We start from the raw sequence: 19,896 nt of genomic DNA, 5'->3' as shown, positions 1-19,896 counted from the left end.
CCATGGGATCTCAGTATATTGATGTAGTGCCTGTATTGTCCATATTGCAAAGTTGATTAAAATCACCCTACAGTAGTTGAAGATACAATAAGGACAGTACACTTTAATGTATTTATTACCTCGAGACAAAGCATGAGAAGTCATTTCCACATGATAGCAGTACATAACCAAATTAGCGTACTTTATATTAATGTATTACAGGTTCAAACACTTCATCTTCATGCATTTGGAAAGTAATCAGACCCCTGGACTTTCCACATTGTTACATTACAGCCTTAATCTAAAATGGTTTAAATCGTCCCAATCCCCCCCTCTCAATCTACACACAATACCCCCAAATGAAAAATGGGTTTTTAGAAAATGTATTACAAATAAAACATGACATTTCCATTCACTATTCAGACACTTCACTCAGAACTTTGTTGAAACACCTTTTGCAGCGATTACAGCCTCGAGTCTTCTTGGGTATGACAAGCTTGGCACATCTGTATTTGGGGAGTTTCTCCCATTCTTCTCTGCAGATCCTGTCAGTTTGGATGGAGAGCATCGCTGCACAGCGATTTTATGATCTCTCCAGAGATGTTCAATCGGGTTCAAGTCCAGGCTCTGGCTGGGCCGTTCAAGGACATTCAGAGACTTGTCACAAAGCCACTCCTGCGTTGTTTTGGTTGTCTTCGCCCCCCAGTCTGAGGTCCTGAGCAGGTTTTCATGAAGGATCTCTCTGTACTATTGCATTTAAGAATGGAGGCCACTGTGTTCTTGAGGACCTTCAATGCTGCAGAAATGTTTTGGTACCCTTCCCCAGATCTGTGCCATGACACGATCCTGTCTCTACAGACAATGCCTTGGTTTTTGCTCTGACATGCACTGTCAACTGTGGGACCTTATATAGACAGCTGTGTGCCTTTCCAAATCATGCCCAATCAAATGCATTTACCAGAGGTGGACTCCAATCAAGTTGTAGAAACATCTCAAGGATGATCACTGGAAACAGGATGCACCTGAGCTCATTTTGAACATCATAGCAAAATGTCTCAATACTTATTTACATAGGGTATGTTAAAAAGAAAATCTACATTAGGAAACATTTCTATAATGTCTGAATACTTTCCGAATGCACTGTATATCCTTATCCTTATGCAGTGCACCATGTAATCTGTGTATTCTCTCAATATACAGTAGCAGTCAATGTTTATTTTTTATTTTCTACATTCAAGATTAATAGTGAAGACATCAACACTATGAAATAAAATATGGAATCATGTGATAACCAAAAAAGTGTTAAACAAAGCAAAATATATTTTATATTCTTCAAAATTAGCCACCCTTTACTTTAACAGCTTTGCGCACTCTTGGCCTTCTCTCAACCAGCTTCACCTGGAATGCTTTTCCAACAGTGTTGGTGTTCCCACATATGTTGAGCACTTGTTGGCTGCTTTTCCAACTCATCCCAAACCATCTCAATTGGGAGGAGGGCAGGTCATCTGATGCAGCATTCCATCACTCTCCTTCTTGGTCAAGTAGCCCTTACACAGCCTGGAGGTGTGTTGAGTCATTGTCCTGTTGATAAACAAATTATAGTTTGCGTATCACTGCAGAATGCTGTGGTAGCCATGCTGGTTAAGTGTGCCTTGAATTCTAAATAAATCACAGTGTCACCAGCAAAGCACCTCCACACCTCCTCCTCCATGCTTCACTGTGGGAACCACACATGCAGATATCACCCGTTCACCTACTCTGAGTCTCACACAGTAGTTGGAACCAAAAATTACAAGTAATGACGGACTGTAGTTACTCTTTGCTTATTTGAGCTGTTCTTCCCATAATATGGACTTGGGCTTTTACAACACACAATCCCTACCTTGTCACAGCACAACTAATTGTCTCAAACGCATTATGGAAAGAAATTCCACAAATTAACTTTTTAATTTTATACCCCCTTTTCTCGTGGTATCCAGTTGTTAGTAACTACTATCTTGTCTCATCGCTACAACTCCTGTATGGGCTCGGGAGAGACGAAGGTCGAAAGCCACGCGTCCTCCGAAACAACCCAACCAAGCCGCATTGCTTCTTAACACAGAACGCATCCAACCCGGAAGGAAAGAAGAAACACCGTGCGCCTGGCGACCTGCGCCCGGCCCGCCACAGGTGTTGCTAGTGCGCGATGAGACAAGGATATCCCTACCGGCCAAACCCTCCCTAACCCGGACGACGCTAGGCCAAATGTGCGTCGCCCCAAGACCTCCTGGTCGCGGCCGGCTGCGACAGAGCCAGGGCACGAACTCAGAGTCTCTGTTGGCACAGCGCCACCCGGGAGGCCCTTACAAATTAACAAGGCACACCTGTTAATTCAAATGCATGAAGCTGGTTGAGAGAATTCCAAGAGTGTGCAAAGCTGTCTTCAAGGCAATGGGTGGCTACTTTGAAGAATCTCAAATATATTTAGATTTAGTTTACACTTTTTTTGGTTGTTACATGATTCCATATGTGCTATTTCATAGTTTGATGTCTTCACTATTATTCAACAATGTACAAAATAATAAAAAACGCTGGAATGAGTAGGTGTGTCCAAACTTTTGACTGGCACTGTACATGTTAACAATTACATTCTTATACATGTTAAGAAAAGTAGGTGAGTTCAACCAAAAGATTGCAAACGTTTAGTGTGGCATTTGTCAAAGTGGGTCAGACGTTTATATACATACAAAATTACATTCAAGTTAGCACTTTCCTTTCTCTCCTTGGTCTGTCTGTCTTTGTTTATGGCTTCAATGTATTCCAGGCATATACAGTGCATATTTGTATTGGTCTGTACAATTCAGAGATGGACACAAATGATATATTCTACAGCCAAAATAGTCTATATCCACAGAGAAACAACATATTGCCCAAGACAGAAAAGCTGGAACAAGGTATACACAAAAGTATTCTAAGGGAGATTTCAGATGCTAAAGTAAAGCTTTCAAGTAGGCACAACGTTCACATGTAACCTCTTGGGAGGTTGGCAACACCCCGAAAGCTATCTGTCCACTGATGGGCAGATCTCAACGCTACTGTTGGTGACCCTTATTCCATACCAGCCGGCCCAGAACTGAGTGTCCTTTCCCCCATGAATGAATCGGATGTATCGCACTCCTGGTCCATAATTCTTGAACACATGAGTCATCTGAAACATTGAAGAGGTCATAACTTGCAACGCAATCACTGACAATGTATATCCCACATAACATCTTAGAAGAACACAAAACAAGAAATCACATTGTTTATGTATACTCAACTCACAGACCCATGTATATTGATGATTATCTTATACTTTAATGTTCACATACTTTTTTACCCAGTTTATATGTATATACTAGTCAAGGCTTTCCTACTTGACTATTGCTACATACATACATACATACATACATACATACATACATACATACATACATACATACATACATACATACCATACATACCATACATACATACCATACATACATACCAGTTGAAGTCGGAAGTCTACATACACTTAGGTTGGAGTCATTAAAATTAGTTTTTTTAACCACTCCACAAATTTCTTGTTAACAAACTATAGTTTTGGTAAGTCGGTTAGGACATCTACTTTGTGCATGACGCAAGTAATTTTTCCAACAATTGTTTAGACAGATTATTTCACTGTATCACAATTCCAGTGGGTCAGAAGTTCACATATACTAAGTTGACTGTGCCTTTAAACAGCTTGGAAAATTCCAGAAAATGTCATGGCTTTAGAAACTACTGATAGGCTAATTGACATCATGAGTCAAATGGAGGTGTACCTGTGGATGTATTTCAAGGCCTACCTTCAAACTCAGTGCCTCTTTGCTTGACATCATGGGGAAATAAAAATAAAATCAGCCAAGACCTCAGAAAAATAATTGTAGACCTCCACAAGTCTGGTTCATCTTTGTGAGCAATTTCCAAAACGACTGAAGGTACCACGTTCATCTGTACAAAGAATAGTACGCAAGTATGAACACCATGGGACCACGCAGTCGTCATACCGCTCAGGAAGGAGACGCGTTCTGTCTCCTAGAGATGAACATACTTTGTTGCGAAAAGTGCAAATCAATCCCAGAACAACTGCAAAGGACCTTGTGAAGATGCTGGAGGAAACAGGTACAAAAGTGTCTATATCCACAGAAAAACGAGTCCTATATCGACATAATCTGAAAGGCCACTCAGCAAGGATGAAGCCACTGCTCCAAAACCGCCATAGAAAAGCCAGTCTACGGTTTGCAACTGCACATGGGGACAAAGATCGTACTTTTTGGAGAAATGTCCTCTGGTCTGATGAAACAAAAATAGAACTGTTTGGCCATAATGACCATCACTATGTTTGGAGGAAAAAGGGGGGAGGCTTGCAAGTCGAATAACACCATCCCAACCGTGAAGCACGGGGTTGGCAGCATCATGTTGTGGGGTGCTTTGCTGCAGGACGGACTGGTGCACCTCATTAAATAAATGGCATCATGAGGAAAGGAAAATTATGTGGATATATTGAAGCAACATCAAGACTTCAGTCAGGAAGTTAAAGCTTGGTCACAAATGGGTATTCCAAATGGACAATGACCCCAAGTATACTTCCAAAGTTGTGGCAAAATGGCTGAAGGACAACAAAGTCAAGGTATTGGAGTGGCCATCACAAAGCCCTGACCCCATCCAATAGAAAAAGCATGTGCGAGCAAAGAGGCCTACAAACCTGACTCAGTTACACCAGCTCTGTCAGGAGGAATGGGCCAAAATTCACCCAACTTATTGTGGGAAGCTTGTGTATATACATACATACACCCTACATTACTGGTCCTAATAGTTCTATATTTCTTAATTCCATTCTTTAACTTGTTAGATTGTTGTTTATTGTTAGATATTACTGCACTGTTGGAGCTAGGAACACAAGCATTGCTGCATCCGCAATAACATCTGCTAAATATGTGTATGGGACCAATAAAACGTTATTTTACTTTATAGTCTGACGGTTTTACCTGATTCCATTTCTGATCATTCCACTGTTGAAAGATGACAGCATCTGGACTAAACTTCCTAATTGGCTTCTTCTTTTGATTTAGCAACTCAACACAGATCTCATATTCAGAGCCACAGTCCTGGCGTGGAGCATACCTGATATGGACACACAGACATACAAGTTGTACAGTACTATTCCTCTGACAAAGCAGAGTAGCAGACAGTGAACTGCAATATTGTAATATTCTTCTCACCAGTCAGATATTACTATGGCAGGCTGAAAGGCATCCATTAAAGAAGGCCTGTAACCCTCTTCCTCCAAGTCAATCAGCTGAGACTTCATGCAGGTCCTGAGATGAACCAAAGACAACAGGACACACAGCCAAGCCATTTACCATGAATGATAGTAAGTAACTAGGGCTGGGAATGCATATAGAATCATAATACATATTGTATTACGATTCGATACTGTGATTTTATTGCGATTTAATGTTCCAAACATATTGTTCACTATTATGTCTGCTACAAAGACACAAGAGAGCATGAGAAAAGTGCTGAAAACAAGTTGGCTCACTTAAAAAAAAGATGGATAACAAGCAATAGGATGAAGAATACTGGATTTCTGGTACAGATACAGCCAACTAGCGTTAGCTAACACTACTGTACCTAACCAAAAAAATAAGTTTCAAAATCGATACTTGGGAGTCAAGGTATCGATATAATAAGTACTATCGTTTAGAAGTCAATAATCATCACTTTCAAACCGGTTTTCGAAACATGCTCCCTTGGTGCGCTGAGCAAGTAAACCAGGTGGCAGTCCGTCTTCCCTCTATCTTCCATAAACAAGCGATGTATCATGGAGATTTGGCTGTGTGAGAACACTAACTCTATACCTGTAGAAAAGGTGTGTAGTAAATAAAATTTAAAAAATTGTAAATTATTTCTCATTGATATGAAAGATAAGGAACCTGCGTTTCCAAAAATGTACCGCAAGCAGGGCCGGCATTATGGGCAAGCCCTAGGAGGCCTGGTCCACCCTACCATACCTCTTTGCCCATCCAAATAAAAGATTGATCATTTATTTGACCGAGACGTGCGCTGACAGAAAGATGCATCCGAGTGACAGATTTTGGTGAGAGTGAGCCTTCTCGCTTCGCCTCTTCCTCTCTGAAACCATCAAGCGAAACAGCGCCCCTCTGTCTCTGTAGACCATGTATGTATCTGATGCTCTGGACAAAAGGAGTATGGTATGTCATACTTTGTCTGGCCAGACAGCATCACATACATGGGCTACATATAGTAAGACATAGGGGCGCTGTTTCAGCAGAGAGGAAGAGGCGAAGCGAGAGGACTCACTATTGCCGTAATCTGTCCTGAATAAAGCCAATGTGTTTCTATTGGCATAATATGCAGACCTAAACGTGTCGCCTGCATTCCTGCCTTTGGGGCAATGAATACCATTGTTAGGGCGTAGACATGAGCATCTCGTCAATATATACAGATCTCTGGTTTCAACCACTTGCGAATAGAAAGGAAAGTTGGCGGGTGCACAGTTCACTGTCCGGATGCTGGCTTAACCTAAATTATATAATTACTCTTAGCTAAATAAAATACTTCACTACAGAGCTTGACGTCGCCACAGATGATCATTAGCATATATATATATATTTTTAAATAGTTGTGGAGTATTTCAAATCACAAGTGCATAGGCCTATGCCTATTTTGGATGCCAGCAATTTGGACAGAGCACATAGCAATAGGTATAGCTGATTATTGAGTTGCGGATGTCAGCGAAAAGCATCTAAAATGTGAAGATAATGCATCTCGAGTAGAATTTAAAATGTTGAGACAAGAAGAAGGGGAGGGGTCAATGGCGAAGATATAGACATCCCTCTCCAGAATGCCTGCGCTCGGCTCTCCAGAATGCCTGCGCTCGGCTCTCCAGAATGCCTGCGCTCGGCTCTCCAGAATGCCTGCGCTCGGCTCTCCAGAAAGTGCTCCACTGTCTCCCTCCAATTCTTGCATATTCATTGTGTGAATCGTTTACCCTTTAACTGTTTATTTTTATAGAATTCCCCATTGCATACTGTACAGTGCATTCAGAAAGTATTCAGACCTTCACTTTTTCCACATCCACATTTCCACATATTTTTTTCCTCAATCTACACAATACCCCATAATGACAAAGTGAAAACATGTTTGTAGAAATTGCTATGAGACCCGAAATTGAGCTTAGGTGCATCTTGTTTCCATTGATCATCCTTGAGATGTTTCTACAACTTGATTGGAGTCCACCTGTGGTAAATTCAATTGATTGGACATGACTTGGAAAGGGACACCTGTCTATATAAGGTCCCACAGTTGACAGTGCATGGCAGAGCAAGAACCAAGCCATGAGGTCGAAGGAACTGTCCGCAGAACTCAGAGACAGGATTTTGTCGAGGCACAGATCTGAGGAAGGGTAACCAAAACATGTCTGCAGCATTGAAGGTCCCCAGAACACAATGGCCTCCATCATTCTTAAATGGAATAAGTTTGGAACCACCGCCCGGCCAAACTGAGCAATTGGGGGAGAAGAACCTTGGTCAGGGAGGTGACCAAGTACCCGATGGTCACTCTGACAGAGCTCCAAAATTCCTCTGTGGAGATGGGAGAACCTTCCAGAAGGACAACCATCTCTGCAGCACTCCAGCAAATCAGGCCTATATGGTAGAGTGGCCAGATGGAAGCCACTCCTCAGTAAAAAGACACATGTAGTTTGCCAAAAGGCACTTAAAGGACTGACCATGAGAAACAAGATTCTCTGGTCTTCTGAAATCAAGATTAAACTGTTTCGCCTGAATGCCAACCGTCACGTCTGGAGGAAACCAGGCACCACTCACCACCTTACCAATACCATCCCTACGGTATAGCATGGTGGAAGCAGCATCATGCTGTGGGGATGTTAAGTGGCAGGGATCGAGGGAAAGATGAAAGGAGCAAAGCACAGAGAGATCCTTGATCAAAACCTAAGCAACCCTAAAACACAGCCAATACAACGCAGGAGTGGCTTCGGGACACGTCTCTGAATGTCCTTGAGTGGCCCAGCCAGGGCTCAGACTTGAACCCGATCGAACATCTCTGGAGAGACCTGAAAATAGCTGTGCAGCAACGCTCCTCATCTAACCTGACAGAGCTTGAGAGGATCTGCAGAGAAGAATGGGAGAAACTTCCCAAATACAGATGTGCCAAGCTTGTAGTGTCATACCCAAGAAGACTCGAGGCTGTAATTGCTGCCAAAGGTGCTTCGAGAAAGTACTGAGTAAAGTGTCTGAATACTAATGTAAATGTGATGCGTTTTTTTATTTTAATAAATTTGCAAAAAATATTTTTTTGCTTTTTCATTATGGGGTATTGTGTATAGATTGCCTACACATAATATCCCATAATGTTAAAGTGGAATTCTTTTTTTATTTCACATATTAATACAAAGCTGAAATGTCCTGAGTAAATAAATATTAAACCCCTTTGTCATGGCAAGCCTAAATATGTTCAGGAGTAAAAATCTGATTAAACAGTCGCATAAATAAGTTGCATGGACTTATTCTGTATGCAATAAGTATTCAACATGAATTTTGAATGACTCGCTCATCACTATACCACACACATACAAATATTTGTAAGGCCCTTCAGTTGAGCAGTTGAATTTCAAATACAGATTCAACCACAAAGACCAGGTTATTCCAATGCCTTGCAAATCAGGGCACCTATTGGTAGATTGTATTGGTAAATATAAGCAGACATTGAATATCCCTTTGAGCATGGTGAAGTTATTAATTACACTTTGGACGGTGTATCAATACACCCAGCCAATACAAAGATAAAGGCGTCCTTCATAACTCAGTTGCTGGAGAGGAACTCGGGGATTTCACCATGAAGTCAATGGTGACTTTAAAACAGTTAGAGTGTAATGGCTGTGATAGGAGAAAACTGAAGATGGATCAACATTGTAGTTACTCAACAATACTAGAAATGGAATGGAGATAAGCACAGGCAAAATCCTAGGGGCAAACCTGGTTCACTGCTTTCCTCCAGACACTGGGAGATTAATTCACCTTTCAGCAGGAGAATAACCTAAAATACAAGGCCGAATCTACACTGGAGTTTCTTACCAAGAAGACAGTGAGTTTTATGGAGTGGCCAAGTTACAGTTTTGACTTAAATCTGCTTGAAAATCTATGGCAAGACATGAAAATGGTTATCTAGCAATGATCAACAAACAATTTGACAGAGCTTGAAGACTTTACGAAAGAATAGTGGGAAAATATTTTACAATCCAGGTGTGCAAAGCTCTTACCCAGAAAGACTCACTGCTGTAACCACAGCCAAAGGTGATTCAATCATGTATTGACTCAGGGGTGTGAATACTTATGTAAATTAGATTTCGGTATTTCATCTTCAATACATTTGCAAAAATGTCTAAAAACAAGTTTTCACTTTGTCATTAAAGGGTATTGTTTGTAGCTGGGTGAGATAAATCAAATCTATTTAATCCATATTGAATTCTGGCTGTAACACAACAAAATGTGCAATAAGTCAAGGGGTAAGAATACTTTCTGAAAGCACTGTAAGGGCCTTGGACGTGAATGAGTAACAATGTGGTTGTGAAACAAAGTGGGGCCAAGTCAAGGTCTTCTCACCATAATTGTGATATTACTTTACCATATACTCACGCGTAAGAAGTCACAAAGTATTTTGTGGCCGTGTTATTAAGGACCCCTGAGTTTATGTTCCATTGATCCCCTCCATTCTTCATGATCTGCCAGCCATTGAATTTATCTGGAGAAAAGAGGGGATTTGAATTGTTGGTTCTGGAGTTCACGACAGGATCCCCACCCCAACGTAGAGAATTTAGACATTTGTCTGGTCTCGACTCTTACCCTCTGCTCCGGGGTTTTTGATAAGATTACGTCTCTTCTTACACAAGAAGTAAAATAAACGCCAGTCTTCAGGTAGTTTAGTGGCATCACATGTCTGGTATCCCTCTCTTCGGCACCTCTCTCTCCAAAGAGAATCACTGTCTACTACTTCTTTCCACTCATGACAGACCAGTCGACAGACACACACCACCTGGTGTGGATGTACATTCATCAGTATCTCCTCCAGGACCTCCAGAGGGAGCATAGGAAGCTTGCCATTGAACTGGAGAAGAGAATGGATGTTTTTGTTGACATGGGAGACTTTAGACAAATGATGTACAAACAGGTTTGGTGTCAATTCCAATTGAATTGGAAATTCCAATTCAATTCTTGAATTCAATTAAAAATGTCAACAATCTTTAAAGTTATGAAATTGGAATTAGACCATTTTAAAAACATTAAACCTTGGGAATCGACTTTAAATTCAGTATTTAAAAAATGTCCCAGTTAAGGGAATAAATGCACATAGTATCAAACAGACTGCAGGATTTTCAATCATTTCAACTTGTATTTCTATATTTCCAGGATAGCTAGGCTGTCTGAACAGTGACATAGTCAGCCTGAAAGCCGGAGAGAATTCATTGAATCGTTAGGGATAATGTTGAATTGGGAATTGAATTATTGGAATGTACAAGGAGAGAGAATTTAATGTGCAATTAACCCCAACCCTGCAGGAGCCTAGATAGGTACACTTGCCCTATTAAGCCCACTTCCATCTTTGGAATCAAATAACAGGCAAAAAATAATTACATTTTCTGCTATTTAAAGGGAAACTCAAAACAAAAACGAATTCAAGTACCCAAAATGTTTTGCATGTCAGTAGTCAGGTTTTCAAGATATTGGACTTTCAAGAAGCAAAGAGTCACTTGCCTCATCATTATGAATCATAAGTGTACCTATCTAGGCCTACTAGAGGTGGCCGATTAATTAGGGCCGATTTCAAGTCTTCATAACAATCGGTATTCTGCATTTTTGGACGCCGATTACATTGCACTCCACGAGGAGACTGTGTGGCAGGCTGACCACCTGTTACGCGAGTGCAGCAAGGAGCCAAGGTACAGTGCCTTGCGAATGTATTCGGCCCCCTTGAACTTTGCAACCTTTTGCCACATTTCAGGCTTCAAACATAAAGATATAAAACTGTATTTTTTTGTGAAGAATCAACGACAAGTGGGACACAATCATGAAGTGGAACGACATTTATTGGATATTTCAAACTTTTTTAACAAATCAAAAACTGAAAAATTGGGCGTGCAAAATTATTCAGCCCCTTTACTTTCAGTGCAGCAAACTCTCTCCAGAAGTTCAGTGAGGATCTCTGAATGATCCAATGTTGACCTAAATGACTAATGATGATAAATACAATCCACCTGTCTGTAATCAAGTCTCCGTATAAATGCACCTGCACTGTGATAGTCTCAGAGGTCCGTTAAAAGCGCAGAGAGCATCATGAAGAACAAGGAACACACCAGGCAGGTCCGAGATACTGTTGTGAAGAAGTTTAAAGCCGGATTTGGATACAAAAAGATTTCCCAAGCTTTAAACATCCCAAGGAGCACTGTGCAAGCGATAATATTGAAATGGAAGGAGTATCAGACCACTGCAAATCTACCAAGACCTGCCTGTCCCTCTAAACTTTCAGCTCATACAAGGAGAAGACTGATCAGAGATGCAGCCAAGAGGCCCATGATCACTCTGGATGAACTGCAGAGATCTACAGCTGAGGTGGGAGACTCTGTCCATAGGACAACAATCAGTCGTATATTGCACAAATCTGGCCTTTATGGAAGAGTGGCAAGAAGAAGAAGCCATTTCTTAAAGATATCCATAAAAAGTGTCGTTTAAAGTTTGCCACAAGCCACCTGGGAGACACACCAAACATGTGGAAGAAGGTGCTCTGGTCAGATGAAACCAAAATTGAACTTTTTGGCAACAATGCAAAACGTTATGTTTGGCGTAAAAGCAACACAGCTCATCACCCTGAACACACCATCCCCACTGTCAAACATGGTGGTGGCAGCATCATGGTTTGGGCCTGCTTTTCTTCAGCAGGGACAGGGAAGATGGTTAAAATTGATGGGAAGATGGATGGAGCCAAATACAGGACCATTCTGGAAGAAAACCTGATGGAGTCTGCAAAAGACCTGAGACTGGGACGGAGATTTGTCTTCCAACAAGACAATGATCCAAAACATAAAGCAAAATCTACAATGGAATGGTTCAAAAATAAACATATTCAGGTGTTAGAATGGCCAAGTCAAAGTCCAGACCTGAATCCAATCGAGAATCTGTGGAAAGAACTGAAAACTGCTGTTCACAAATGCTCTCCATCCAACCTCACTGAGCTCGAGCTGTTTTGCAAGGAGGAATGGGAAAAAATTCAGTCTCTCGATGTGCAAAACTGATAGAGACATACCCCAAGCGACTTACAGCTGTAATCGCAGCAAAAAGTGGCGCTACAAAGTATTAACTTAAGGGGGCTGAATAATTTGGCACGCCCAATTTCAGTTTTTGATTTGTTAAAAAAGTTTGAAATATCCAATAAATGTCGTTCCACTTCATGATTGTGTCCCACTTGTTGTTGATTCTTCACAAAAAAAAATACAGTTTTATATCTTTATGTTTGAAGCCTGAAATGTGGCAAAAGGTCGCAAAGTTCAAGGGGGCCGAATACTTTCGCAAGGCACTGTAAGTTGCTAGCTTGCATTAAACTTATCTTATAAAAAAAAAACATTTTTAAACTATTAATATCTTGCCATGTCAACAGTGTTGTACTGGAACGATTTTATTATAGTTTATGGGCGCAAGTCTACTCATGACGCCATAAAAGGTGATTGGACGAGTTTGGTCCTTGTGCACCCGTCAAGTAACAAGTCCAGTGAAAACAGTCTCCGGTGTTATGTCTCTAGTTACCTAGCTATGTAGTTATCTAGCTTGTCCTGCGTTGCATATCATCAATCTGTTCAATCAATCTGTTAATTTATCATCGAATCACAGCCTACGTCGCAAACGGGTGATGATTTAACAAGCGCATTCGCGGAAACAAAGCGATGTACCTAACCATAAACATCAATGCCTTTCTTAAAATCAAAACACAAGTTTTTTTTTTAATTAACCTGCATATTTAGTTAATATTGCCTACTAACATGAATTTATTTTAACTAGGGAAATTGTGTGCCTTCTCTTGCGTTCTGTGCAAGCAAAGTAAGGGTGTATGCAGCAGTTTGGGACGCCTGGCTAGTTGCGAATTGTGTGAAGACCATTTCTTCCTAACAAAGACTAATTCATTTGCCAGAATGTTACACAATTATGACATAACATTGAAGGATGTGCAAAGTAACAGCAATATTTAGACATATGGATGCCACCCGTTTGATAAAATACGTAACAGTTCCTTCCGTATTTCGGTGAAAGAATAAACGTTTTGTTTTCGAAATGATAGTTTCCGGATTTGACCATATTAATGACCAAAGGCTCGTATTTCTGTGTTTATTATATTATAATTAAGTCTATGATTTGATATTTGATAGAGCAGTCTGAGCGGTGGTAGGCAGCAGCAGGCTCGTAAGCATTCATTCAAACAGCACTTTCCTGCGTTTGCCAGCAGCTCTTCGCTGTGTTTCAAGCATTGCACTGTTTATGACTCCTGAGATTAGCCTGGCACAACTACAGTACCTAATAGAACATCCAATAGTCAAAGGTATATGAAATACAAATGGTATAGAGAGAAATAGTCCTATAATAACTACAACCTAAAACTTCTTACCTGGGAATATTGAAGACTCATGTTAAAAGGAACCACCAGCTTTCATAAGTTCTCATGTTCTGCGCAAGGAACTTAAACGTTAGCTTTTTGACACGGCACATATTGCACTTTTACTTTCTTCTCCAACACTTTATTTTTGCATTATTTAAAACAAATTGAACGTTTCATTCTTTATTTGAGACTAAATAGATTTTATTTATGCATTACATTAAGTTAAAATAAAAGGTGTTCATTCAGTATTGTTGTAATCGTCATCATTACAAATATATATATAAATAAATGTATTTAAATCGGCATCGGCTTTTTTTTGGTCTGCCAATAAATCGTTATCGGCGTTGAAAAATCGTAATCGGTCGACCTCTAAATTATGATGATGCAAAATTCATAATGAAAAAAATACATTTGTTTGAGTGGATTTTTCCTTTAATGGTTCCAACCAGTTCATATCTCCATTCCAGTTTTTATTTTAAGCCAATTAGAGGTTTTATTATTAGTTTATGTTACTGTAGGCTATCGGTTGCAGCGTGAGCACGTGTGGCGCGCATGGAACAGTGGTTATTATTTTAAAAACTGCTTAAAAAAACACAAATTCTGTTTATGATATAGAAATAATTACAACACATGTAGGTTAAATGGAAGAGATGGGTATTTAACTTAAAAAATGGCTCACTCGGGTCTTCTAGTGTTCAATAGCACAGAAAGCAAATTAATATGGATCAATACAAATACTGTAGTATATAGTGTATATTTATACCACAGATCATTGGTTTCCAAATACTTTTGAGTAAATGTTGCTATTCTCTTTTTCACCATAAATCACTTCTGTAACATTAAGCCCATTATGCATTGGAACACATCGGGATAGTGTGTTGATATCCCTAACATAAAAAAAAAACTGAGCATAATTATGATTTTTCTTCAGATTTAAGTTGATTTAAAATAAAATACTCAAACTATAGTTCTGCATCTGTCCAACGGTTCGTTTACCAAGATGAAAAACAATGAAAAACCTCCGTACTCTCTCCAAGATATTTGGAGTGGACTTGTAGACATTCATGCAGAGAGAGAAGAGGATCAGGGTTGAAGGATATCAGGAATAGAAGACCTTAAAAGTAGTGAACAAAAATGGAAACAAATGTGGGACAAGATGACTATTGGACAACTACTCATTCACACCCGGGGAATTGTCATATTGTTGTCCCTCATTCATACAGGAGTTTCTAATTGTTGTTTCACCACATGTATCTTTGTAATATAGAGAGGGATTTTAAAAATGTTTTCAGACAGGCTTTAGGAAAACGAGTTGAGCTAATGAACAAGAATAATGGTACAGAAAATGTGAACCAGCTTTCAGATAATTAATTAAAAGTTGTGTGTTATGGTCTTTGTGCAGATTTGATTAGTCTTCAAATCAAGCATTATTTATACAGTACAGTACAGACATGGAATGCAACACAATGCACTTCACTAAATATTTACTACACAAGGAGAGAAAACAAAAGAACAATAAAAACAGAATGACTAAAAAGGACAAACAAACTAAAAAGCTGTGTTTTAAATATGTCCACAGTTTCGGCCCCCCACAGGTTCTCTGGGTGACTATTCCAGAGGCTGGGGGTATAATAACTAAAGACTGCATCTCCATGCCTTGATTGAAGTCTGCAATGAGATTAATCAGGTGTCTACTGGTTGGAAAGAACAAAAGCCTGGGCCCAAATTGATCTCTGCGGATACGATTGGTCACCCCCTGTTATGAACGCCACAGTAATGATCAATAGATTTTTATAACCTTAGGGGAGATGATTAGAATTTAAGCTTACATAAGACATGTCAGTTTACACATTTTCAACATTTGGAAATTAATTCAAATGGATTATTTAAGAGGTGGGCTTATTTGGAACCTCCATGGGCTAAAAGGGTACATTCAGTACCCATTAAGCCCAGTCTGGACTTGTCATAGAAATATTTGATACAATTTATCTTACATTCAAAAATTGTGTAAGTAAGGTGATAAAACTACACAAGAGATTCATCTTTCATTTCCACTTCTTTACAAAAAAATGAGGGCTGTACACTGCAAAAAGTGAAATCTAAGCAAGCCTAAATATCTTATATTGAGTGATAATTCACTTTAAAAAAAAATCATTGGCAGATCATTAGGCTTATTTTAACGCAAAAAATACACGTTGCTTTGTCTTTTATTTTGTCAGTTACTTATATCTTGTAATAAGACAAATTACTTGTAGTAAGTCTTTTTTAGATTAAAATAATAACAATTATGTGCCAATGACGTTGGACAATTTAACTTGGTAAGAAAAAAAACTATTAAGTGAATCATCACTCAAATCTAAGTCACGGTTTAGGCTTGCTTAGATTTCACTTACTGCAGTACACACGTTAAAAATGTCTAAAAAAATTGTGAGTTTAATTAGGTACACTTACCCTAGTTCTGGTTTAGATCCCTGTAATATGGATATCTTACTAAGCTAACCTAGATGTAAACTCTAGCAACAAATTGACAGGCGGAGGATATAAACTCAGCAAAAAAAGAAACGTCCTGTTTTCAGGACCCTGTCTTTCAAAGATAATTTGTAAAAATCCAAATAACTTCACCGCTCTTCATTGTAAAGAGTTTAAACACGGTTTCCCATGCTTGTTCTATGAACCATAAAAAATTAATGAACATGCACCTGTGGAACGGTCGTAAAGACACTAACAGCTTACAGACTGTAGGCAATTAAGGTCACAGTTATGAAAACTTAGGACTTACTACTGACTCTGAAAAACACCAAAAGAAAAGATGCCCAGGGTCCCTGCTCATCTGCGTGAATGTGCTTTAGGCATTCAAGGAGGCATAACGACTGCAGATGTGGCCTGGGCAATAAATTGCATTGTCCTTGTAGTGGCAGACCACATGTAACAACACCTGTACAGGATTGGTACATCCGAACTTCACACCTTTGGGACAGGTACAGGATGGCAACAACAACTGCCCGAGTTACACCAGGAACGCACAATCCCTCCATCAGTGCTCAGACTGTCCTCAATAGGCTGAGAGAGGCTGGACTAAGGGCTTGAGGGCCTGTTGTAAGGCAGGTCCTCACCAGACATCACCGGCAACAACGTTGCCTATGGGCACAAACCCACCATCGCTGGACCAGACAGGACTGGCAAAAAGTGCTCTTCACTGAAGAGTCGCGGTTTTGTCTCACCAGGGGTGATGGTCGGATTTGCGTTTATCGTCGAGGAATGAGCATTACACCGAGGCCTGTACTCTGGAGCGGGATCGATTTGGAGATGGAGGGTCCGTTATGGTCTGGGGAGGTGTGTCACAGCATCATCAGACTGCCTGCAATGACAACAAGCTCAATCTCAACGCTGTGTGTTACAGGGAATACATCCTCCTCCCTCATGTGGTACCCTTCCTGACATGACCCTGCAGCATGACAATGCCACCAGCCATACTGCTCGTTCTGTGCGTGATTTCCTGCAAGACAGGAATGTCAGTGTTCTGGATCTCAATCCCATTGAACACGTCTGTGACCTGTTGGATCGGAGGGTGAGGGCTAGGGCCATTCCCCCCCAGAAATGTCCGGGAACTTGCAGGTGCCTTGGTGGAAGAGTGGGGTAACATCTCACAGCAAGAACTGGCAAATATGGTGCAGTCCATGAGGAGGAGATGCACTACAGTACTTAATGCAGCTGGTGGCCACACCAGAAACTGACAGTTACTTTTGATCCCCCCTTGTTCAGGGAAACATGATTCAATTTCTGTTAGTCACATTTCTGTGGAACTTGTTCAGTCTACGTCTCAGTTGTTCAATCTTATGTTCATACAAATATTTACACATGTTAAGTTTGCTGAAAATAAACAGAGTTGACAGTGAGAGGACATCTCTTTTTCTTTGCTGAGTTTAGCTCGCTCCAGTGGTTAGAATGTGACAGTAGAACGTCTCTTCCTCAACATTTGATTCTGTCTAGACAGTTTTGTTCTCAAATGTCCTAGCTAGCTGGATAATGCTTCGTCCCGCAATGAGCAATTGTTTACGGATAGCTTGTTGTGGAAGCTTCTGTAGCCTTGTGCCCTTGATCAACCAAACCTATACTATTCCGTTTCACCAAAACAACATTTCCCTTCAGAGGCAGATCCAATATCTCTCGGAACAATAGTTACGATTTGTTGGGTTGAATGTTTCACTCGCTATCCAATAAGCATTTAAAACACGTTTTTATCCAGGGTCTCACATTTTCTACAATGGCAGCCCACAGACGGAAAATGGGAGACCCGGGACAAAAACATGTTTTAAACGCTTATTTGACAGCGAACGACACATTCAAACCAATGAATTGTAAGTAATGTTCTTAGAGATCTTGGATACGCCTCTGTTGATGGGAAACATTATTTTGGTGAAAGTAAATAGTTTAGTGTTGGATGATCAAGGATGCTGGGGGTGTATTCATTACACCGATTCTGTTGCAAAATGTTTTGCAAAAGAAACCGTTTACTCCAAACTCTGAGTTCTGTTTTGTTCTTTTTAACTTAAAAAAATAAAAAATTTACCCCCTTTTTCTTGATATCCAAATTGATAGTTACAATCTTGTCCCATCGCTGCAACTTGCCAGGTCGCAATTGTAAATGAGAACTTGTTCTCAACTTGCCTACCTGGTTAAATAAAGGTAAAATAAAAAAATAAAAAAAACTCCCGTACACACTCGGGAGAGGAGAAGGTCAAGAGCCATGCATCCCCCGAAACATGACCCTGCCAAACCGCACTGCTTTCTTGACACATCGCTCGCTTAACCCAGCCGCACCAACGTGTCGGAGGAAACACAGCACAACTGATGACAAAGTCAGTGTGCATGTGCCCGTCCCGCCACAAGGAGTCGCTTGAGCGCGATGGGACAAGGACATCCCGGGCAGCCAAACCCTGGCCTGAACCCGTAAGACGTTGGGCTTCGTTGTCCACAGAGCAGAGTCGCGGGCTGTCAACCTCCCGCCTAGTCCTTTCTTTGGATTGGTGGATAGATCTCGTTATTGTAATTTATTTGTATATATATTTGATGGAGGGGTGTTGACGTCAACCGTCTGTATTCAATGGCGATAGATGCTATGCTAGCCTCATGTCATGAATTAGAGACAACTCCAAAATAAAATGTGTTTTCTCAAAGTTGCTGGTATGTCACGTGTTCTTATATCAACACACTCATAACCTAAACCGTACGAAACTTCTATTTGATCAACAAAAAAAACCCGTAAGTAGCAAATAATCCCTTACATTTTTGTTGACCAAATTTGACACTCGTTGACCTAGCGAAAGAAACGAAATAACGATGCCCAGTAAGAAGACAGATTTTTGCCCCAGTCATCCCTCTCGCTTCGCCTCTTCCTCTCTGACCGGATTCGAAAATGGGTAGATTATGTTGAAAATGGTCGGACATATTGGACAGTCTCCAGTTATTTTATATCTCAGTTACGTAATGAAAGACGGACGTGTTGTCACAACAAAATACGTTCGGCTACATATTGTGAAATTATTTTGATGTAATATAAAAGTATAGGGTTTTGTTGCTAGAACCGTACCGTATTTGGCTGTCAGTGTCAGAGCCAATTCGTCTCTAAACAGAACATGTAGTTACCTAAGGTTCTTTTAATATAGAAGGATTAACGTTAGGCTCCTTTAGTCCATTATTGTGCTAGGGTTTACTTACGTTTTCCAGGACCGAACTTGAGTCAGAATCGTTGCGTGTTTTATATAATTGACCCCACTTTGTTATCCTCTTCATAGCGAAAAAGTGGTGTACAACTAACGTTAACACGGGAGTTAGACGTCAAACGAAATACGGAAGTGAAACGATAGCACACAATTAGTACCACTTCCTTTTTAAACTACGAGGAACGAACAGGACAAAACGAAAAATAACACAACGTTGAGTTGCCTATGTAGCCGTTGGTTGTTGAGTCATTCTGGCGCAAAAGCCTCAAAGTTCCCAACAATATAGTGTCACCTGTTCTGGTGGTCCTAGTAAAATGGGTGCTTTCCAGAGCAACGGCAACGTGATTGTAATCGATGCGCACTTTGGATTCGGCGCTCTCTAATCTGAAATATCATGTTTAATCAATATGCTATGCTGTGCTGGGCGTACATTTTTAATCTTTGGTCTTGGAGACACACTCATTTAATC

The 19,896-nt window shown here is 40.3% G+C and overlaps 1 protein-coding gene across 1 annotated transcript; it reads right to left on the bottom strand.

Annotated features, from left to right (window-relative positions):
- Positions 1-92: 92 nt before the first annotated feature.
- Positions 93-19,775, bottom strand: LOC109869606 (F-box only protein 6). The gene is made up of 6 exons (XM_020459844.2): positions 19,423-19,775; positions 9,909-10,170; positions 9,702-9,807; positions 5,244-5,339; positions 5,010-5,145; positions 93-3,166 (listed from the first exon to the last, which is right to left on the bottom strand). Exons 1-6 carry the CDS (start codon positions 19,495-19,497, stop codon positions 3,020-3,022), a joined length of 822 nt encoding a protein of 273 aa, XP_020315433.1. The 5' UTR covers positions 19,498-19,775; the 3' UTR covers positions 93-3,019.
- Positions 19,776-19,896: the final 121 nt, after the last annotated feature.

The sequence above is a fragment of the Oncorhynchus kisutch genome, linkage group LG24 (genome assembly GCF_002021735.2).
Source record: "Oncorhynchus kisutch isolate 150728-3 linkage group LG24, Okis_V2, whole genome shotgun sequence".
NCBI lineage: Eukaryota > Metazoa > Chordata > Actinopteri > Salmoniformes > Salmonidae > Oncorhynchus > Oncorhynchus kisutch.
The sequence above is the reverse complement of the archived record's forward strand: the minus strand, read 5'-3'. Positions and strand labels throughout refer to the sequence as shown.

Excerpts from the sequence above, each read along its gene's own strand:
- LOC109869606 (XM_020459844.2), bottom strand. The coding sequence starts at position 19,497 with ATGAAGAGGATAACAAAGTGGGGTCAATTATATAAAACACGCAACGAT. Across the intron at positions 10,171-19,422 it reads CAAGTTCGGTCCTGGAAAAC|TTCAATGGCAAGCTTCCTAT; the intron begins GTAAGTAAACCC and ends TCTCTTCTCCAG. Across the intron at positions 5,146-5,243 it reads GCCATAGTAATATCTGACTG|GTATGCTCCACGCCAGGACT; the intron begins GTGAGAAGAATA and ends TGTCCATATCAG.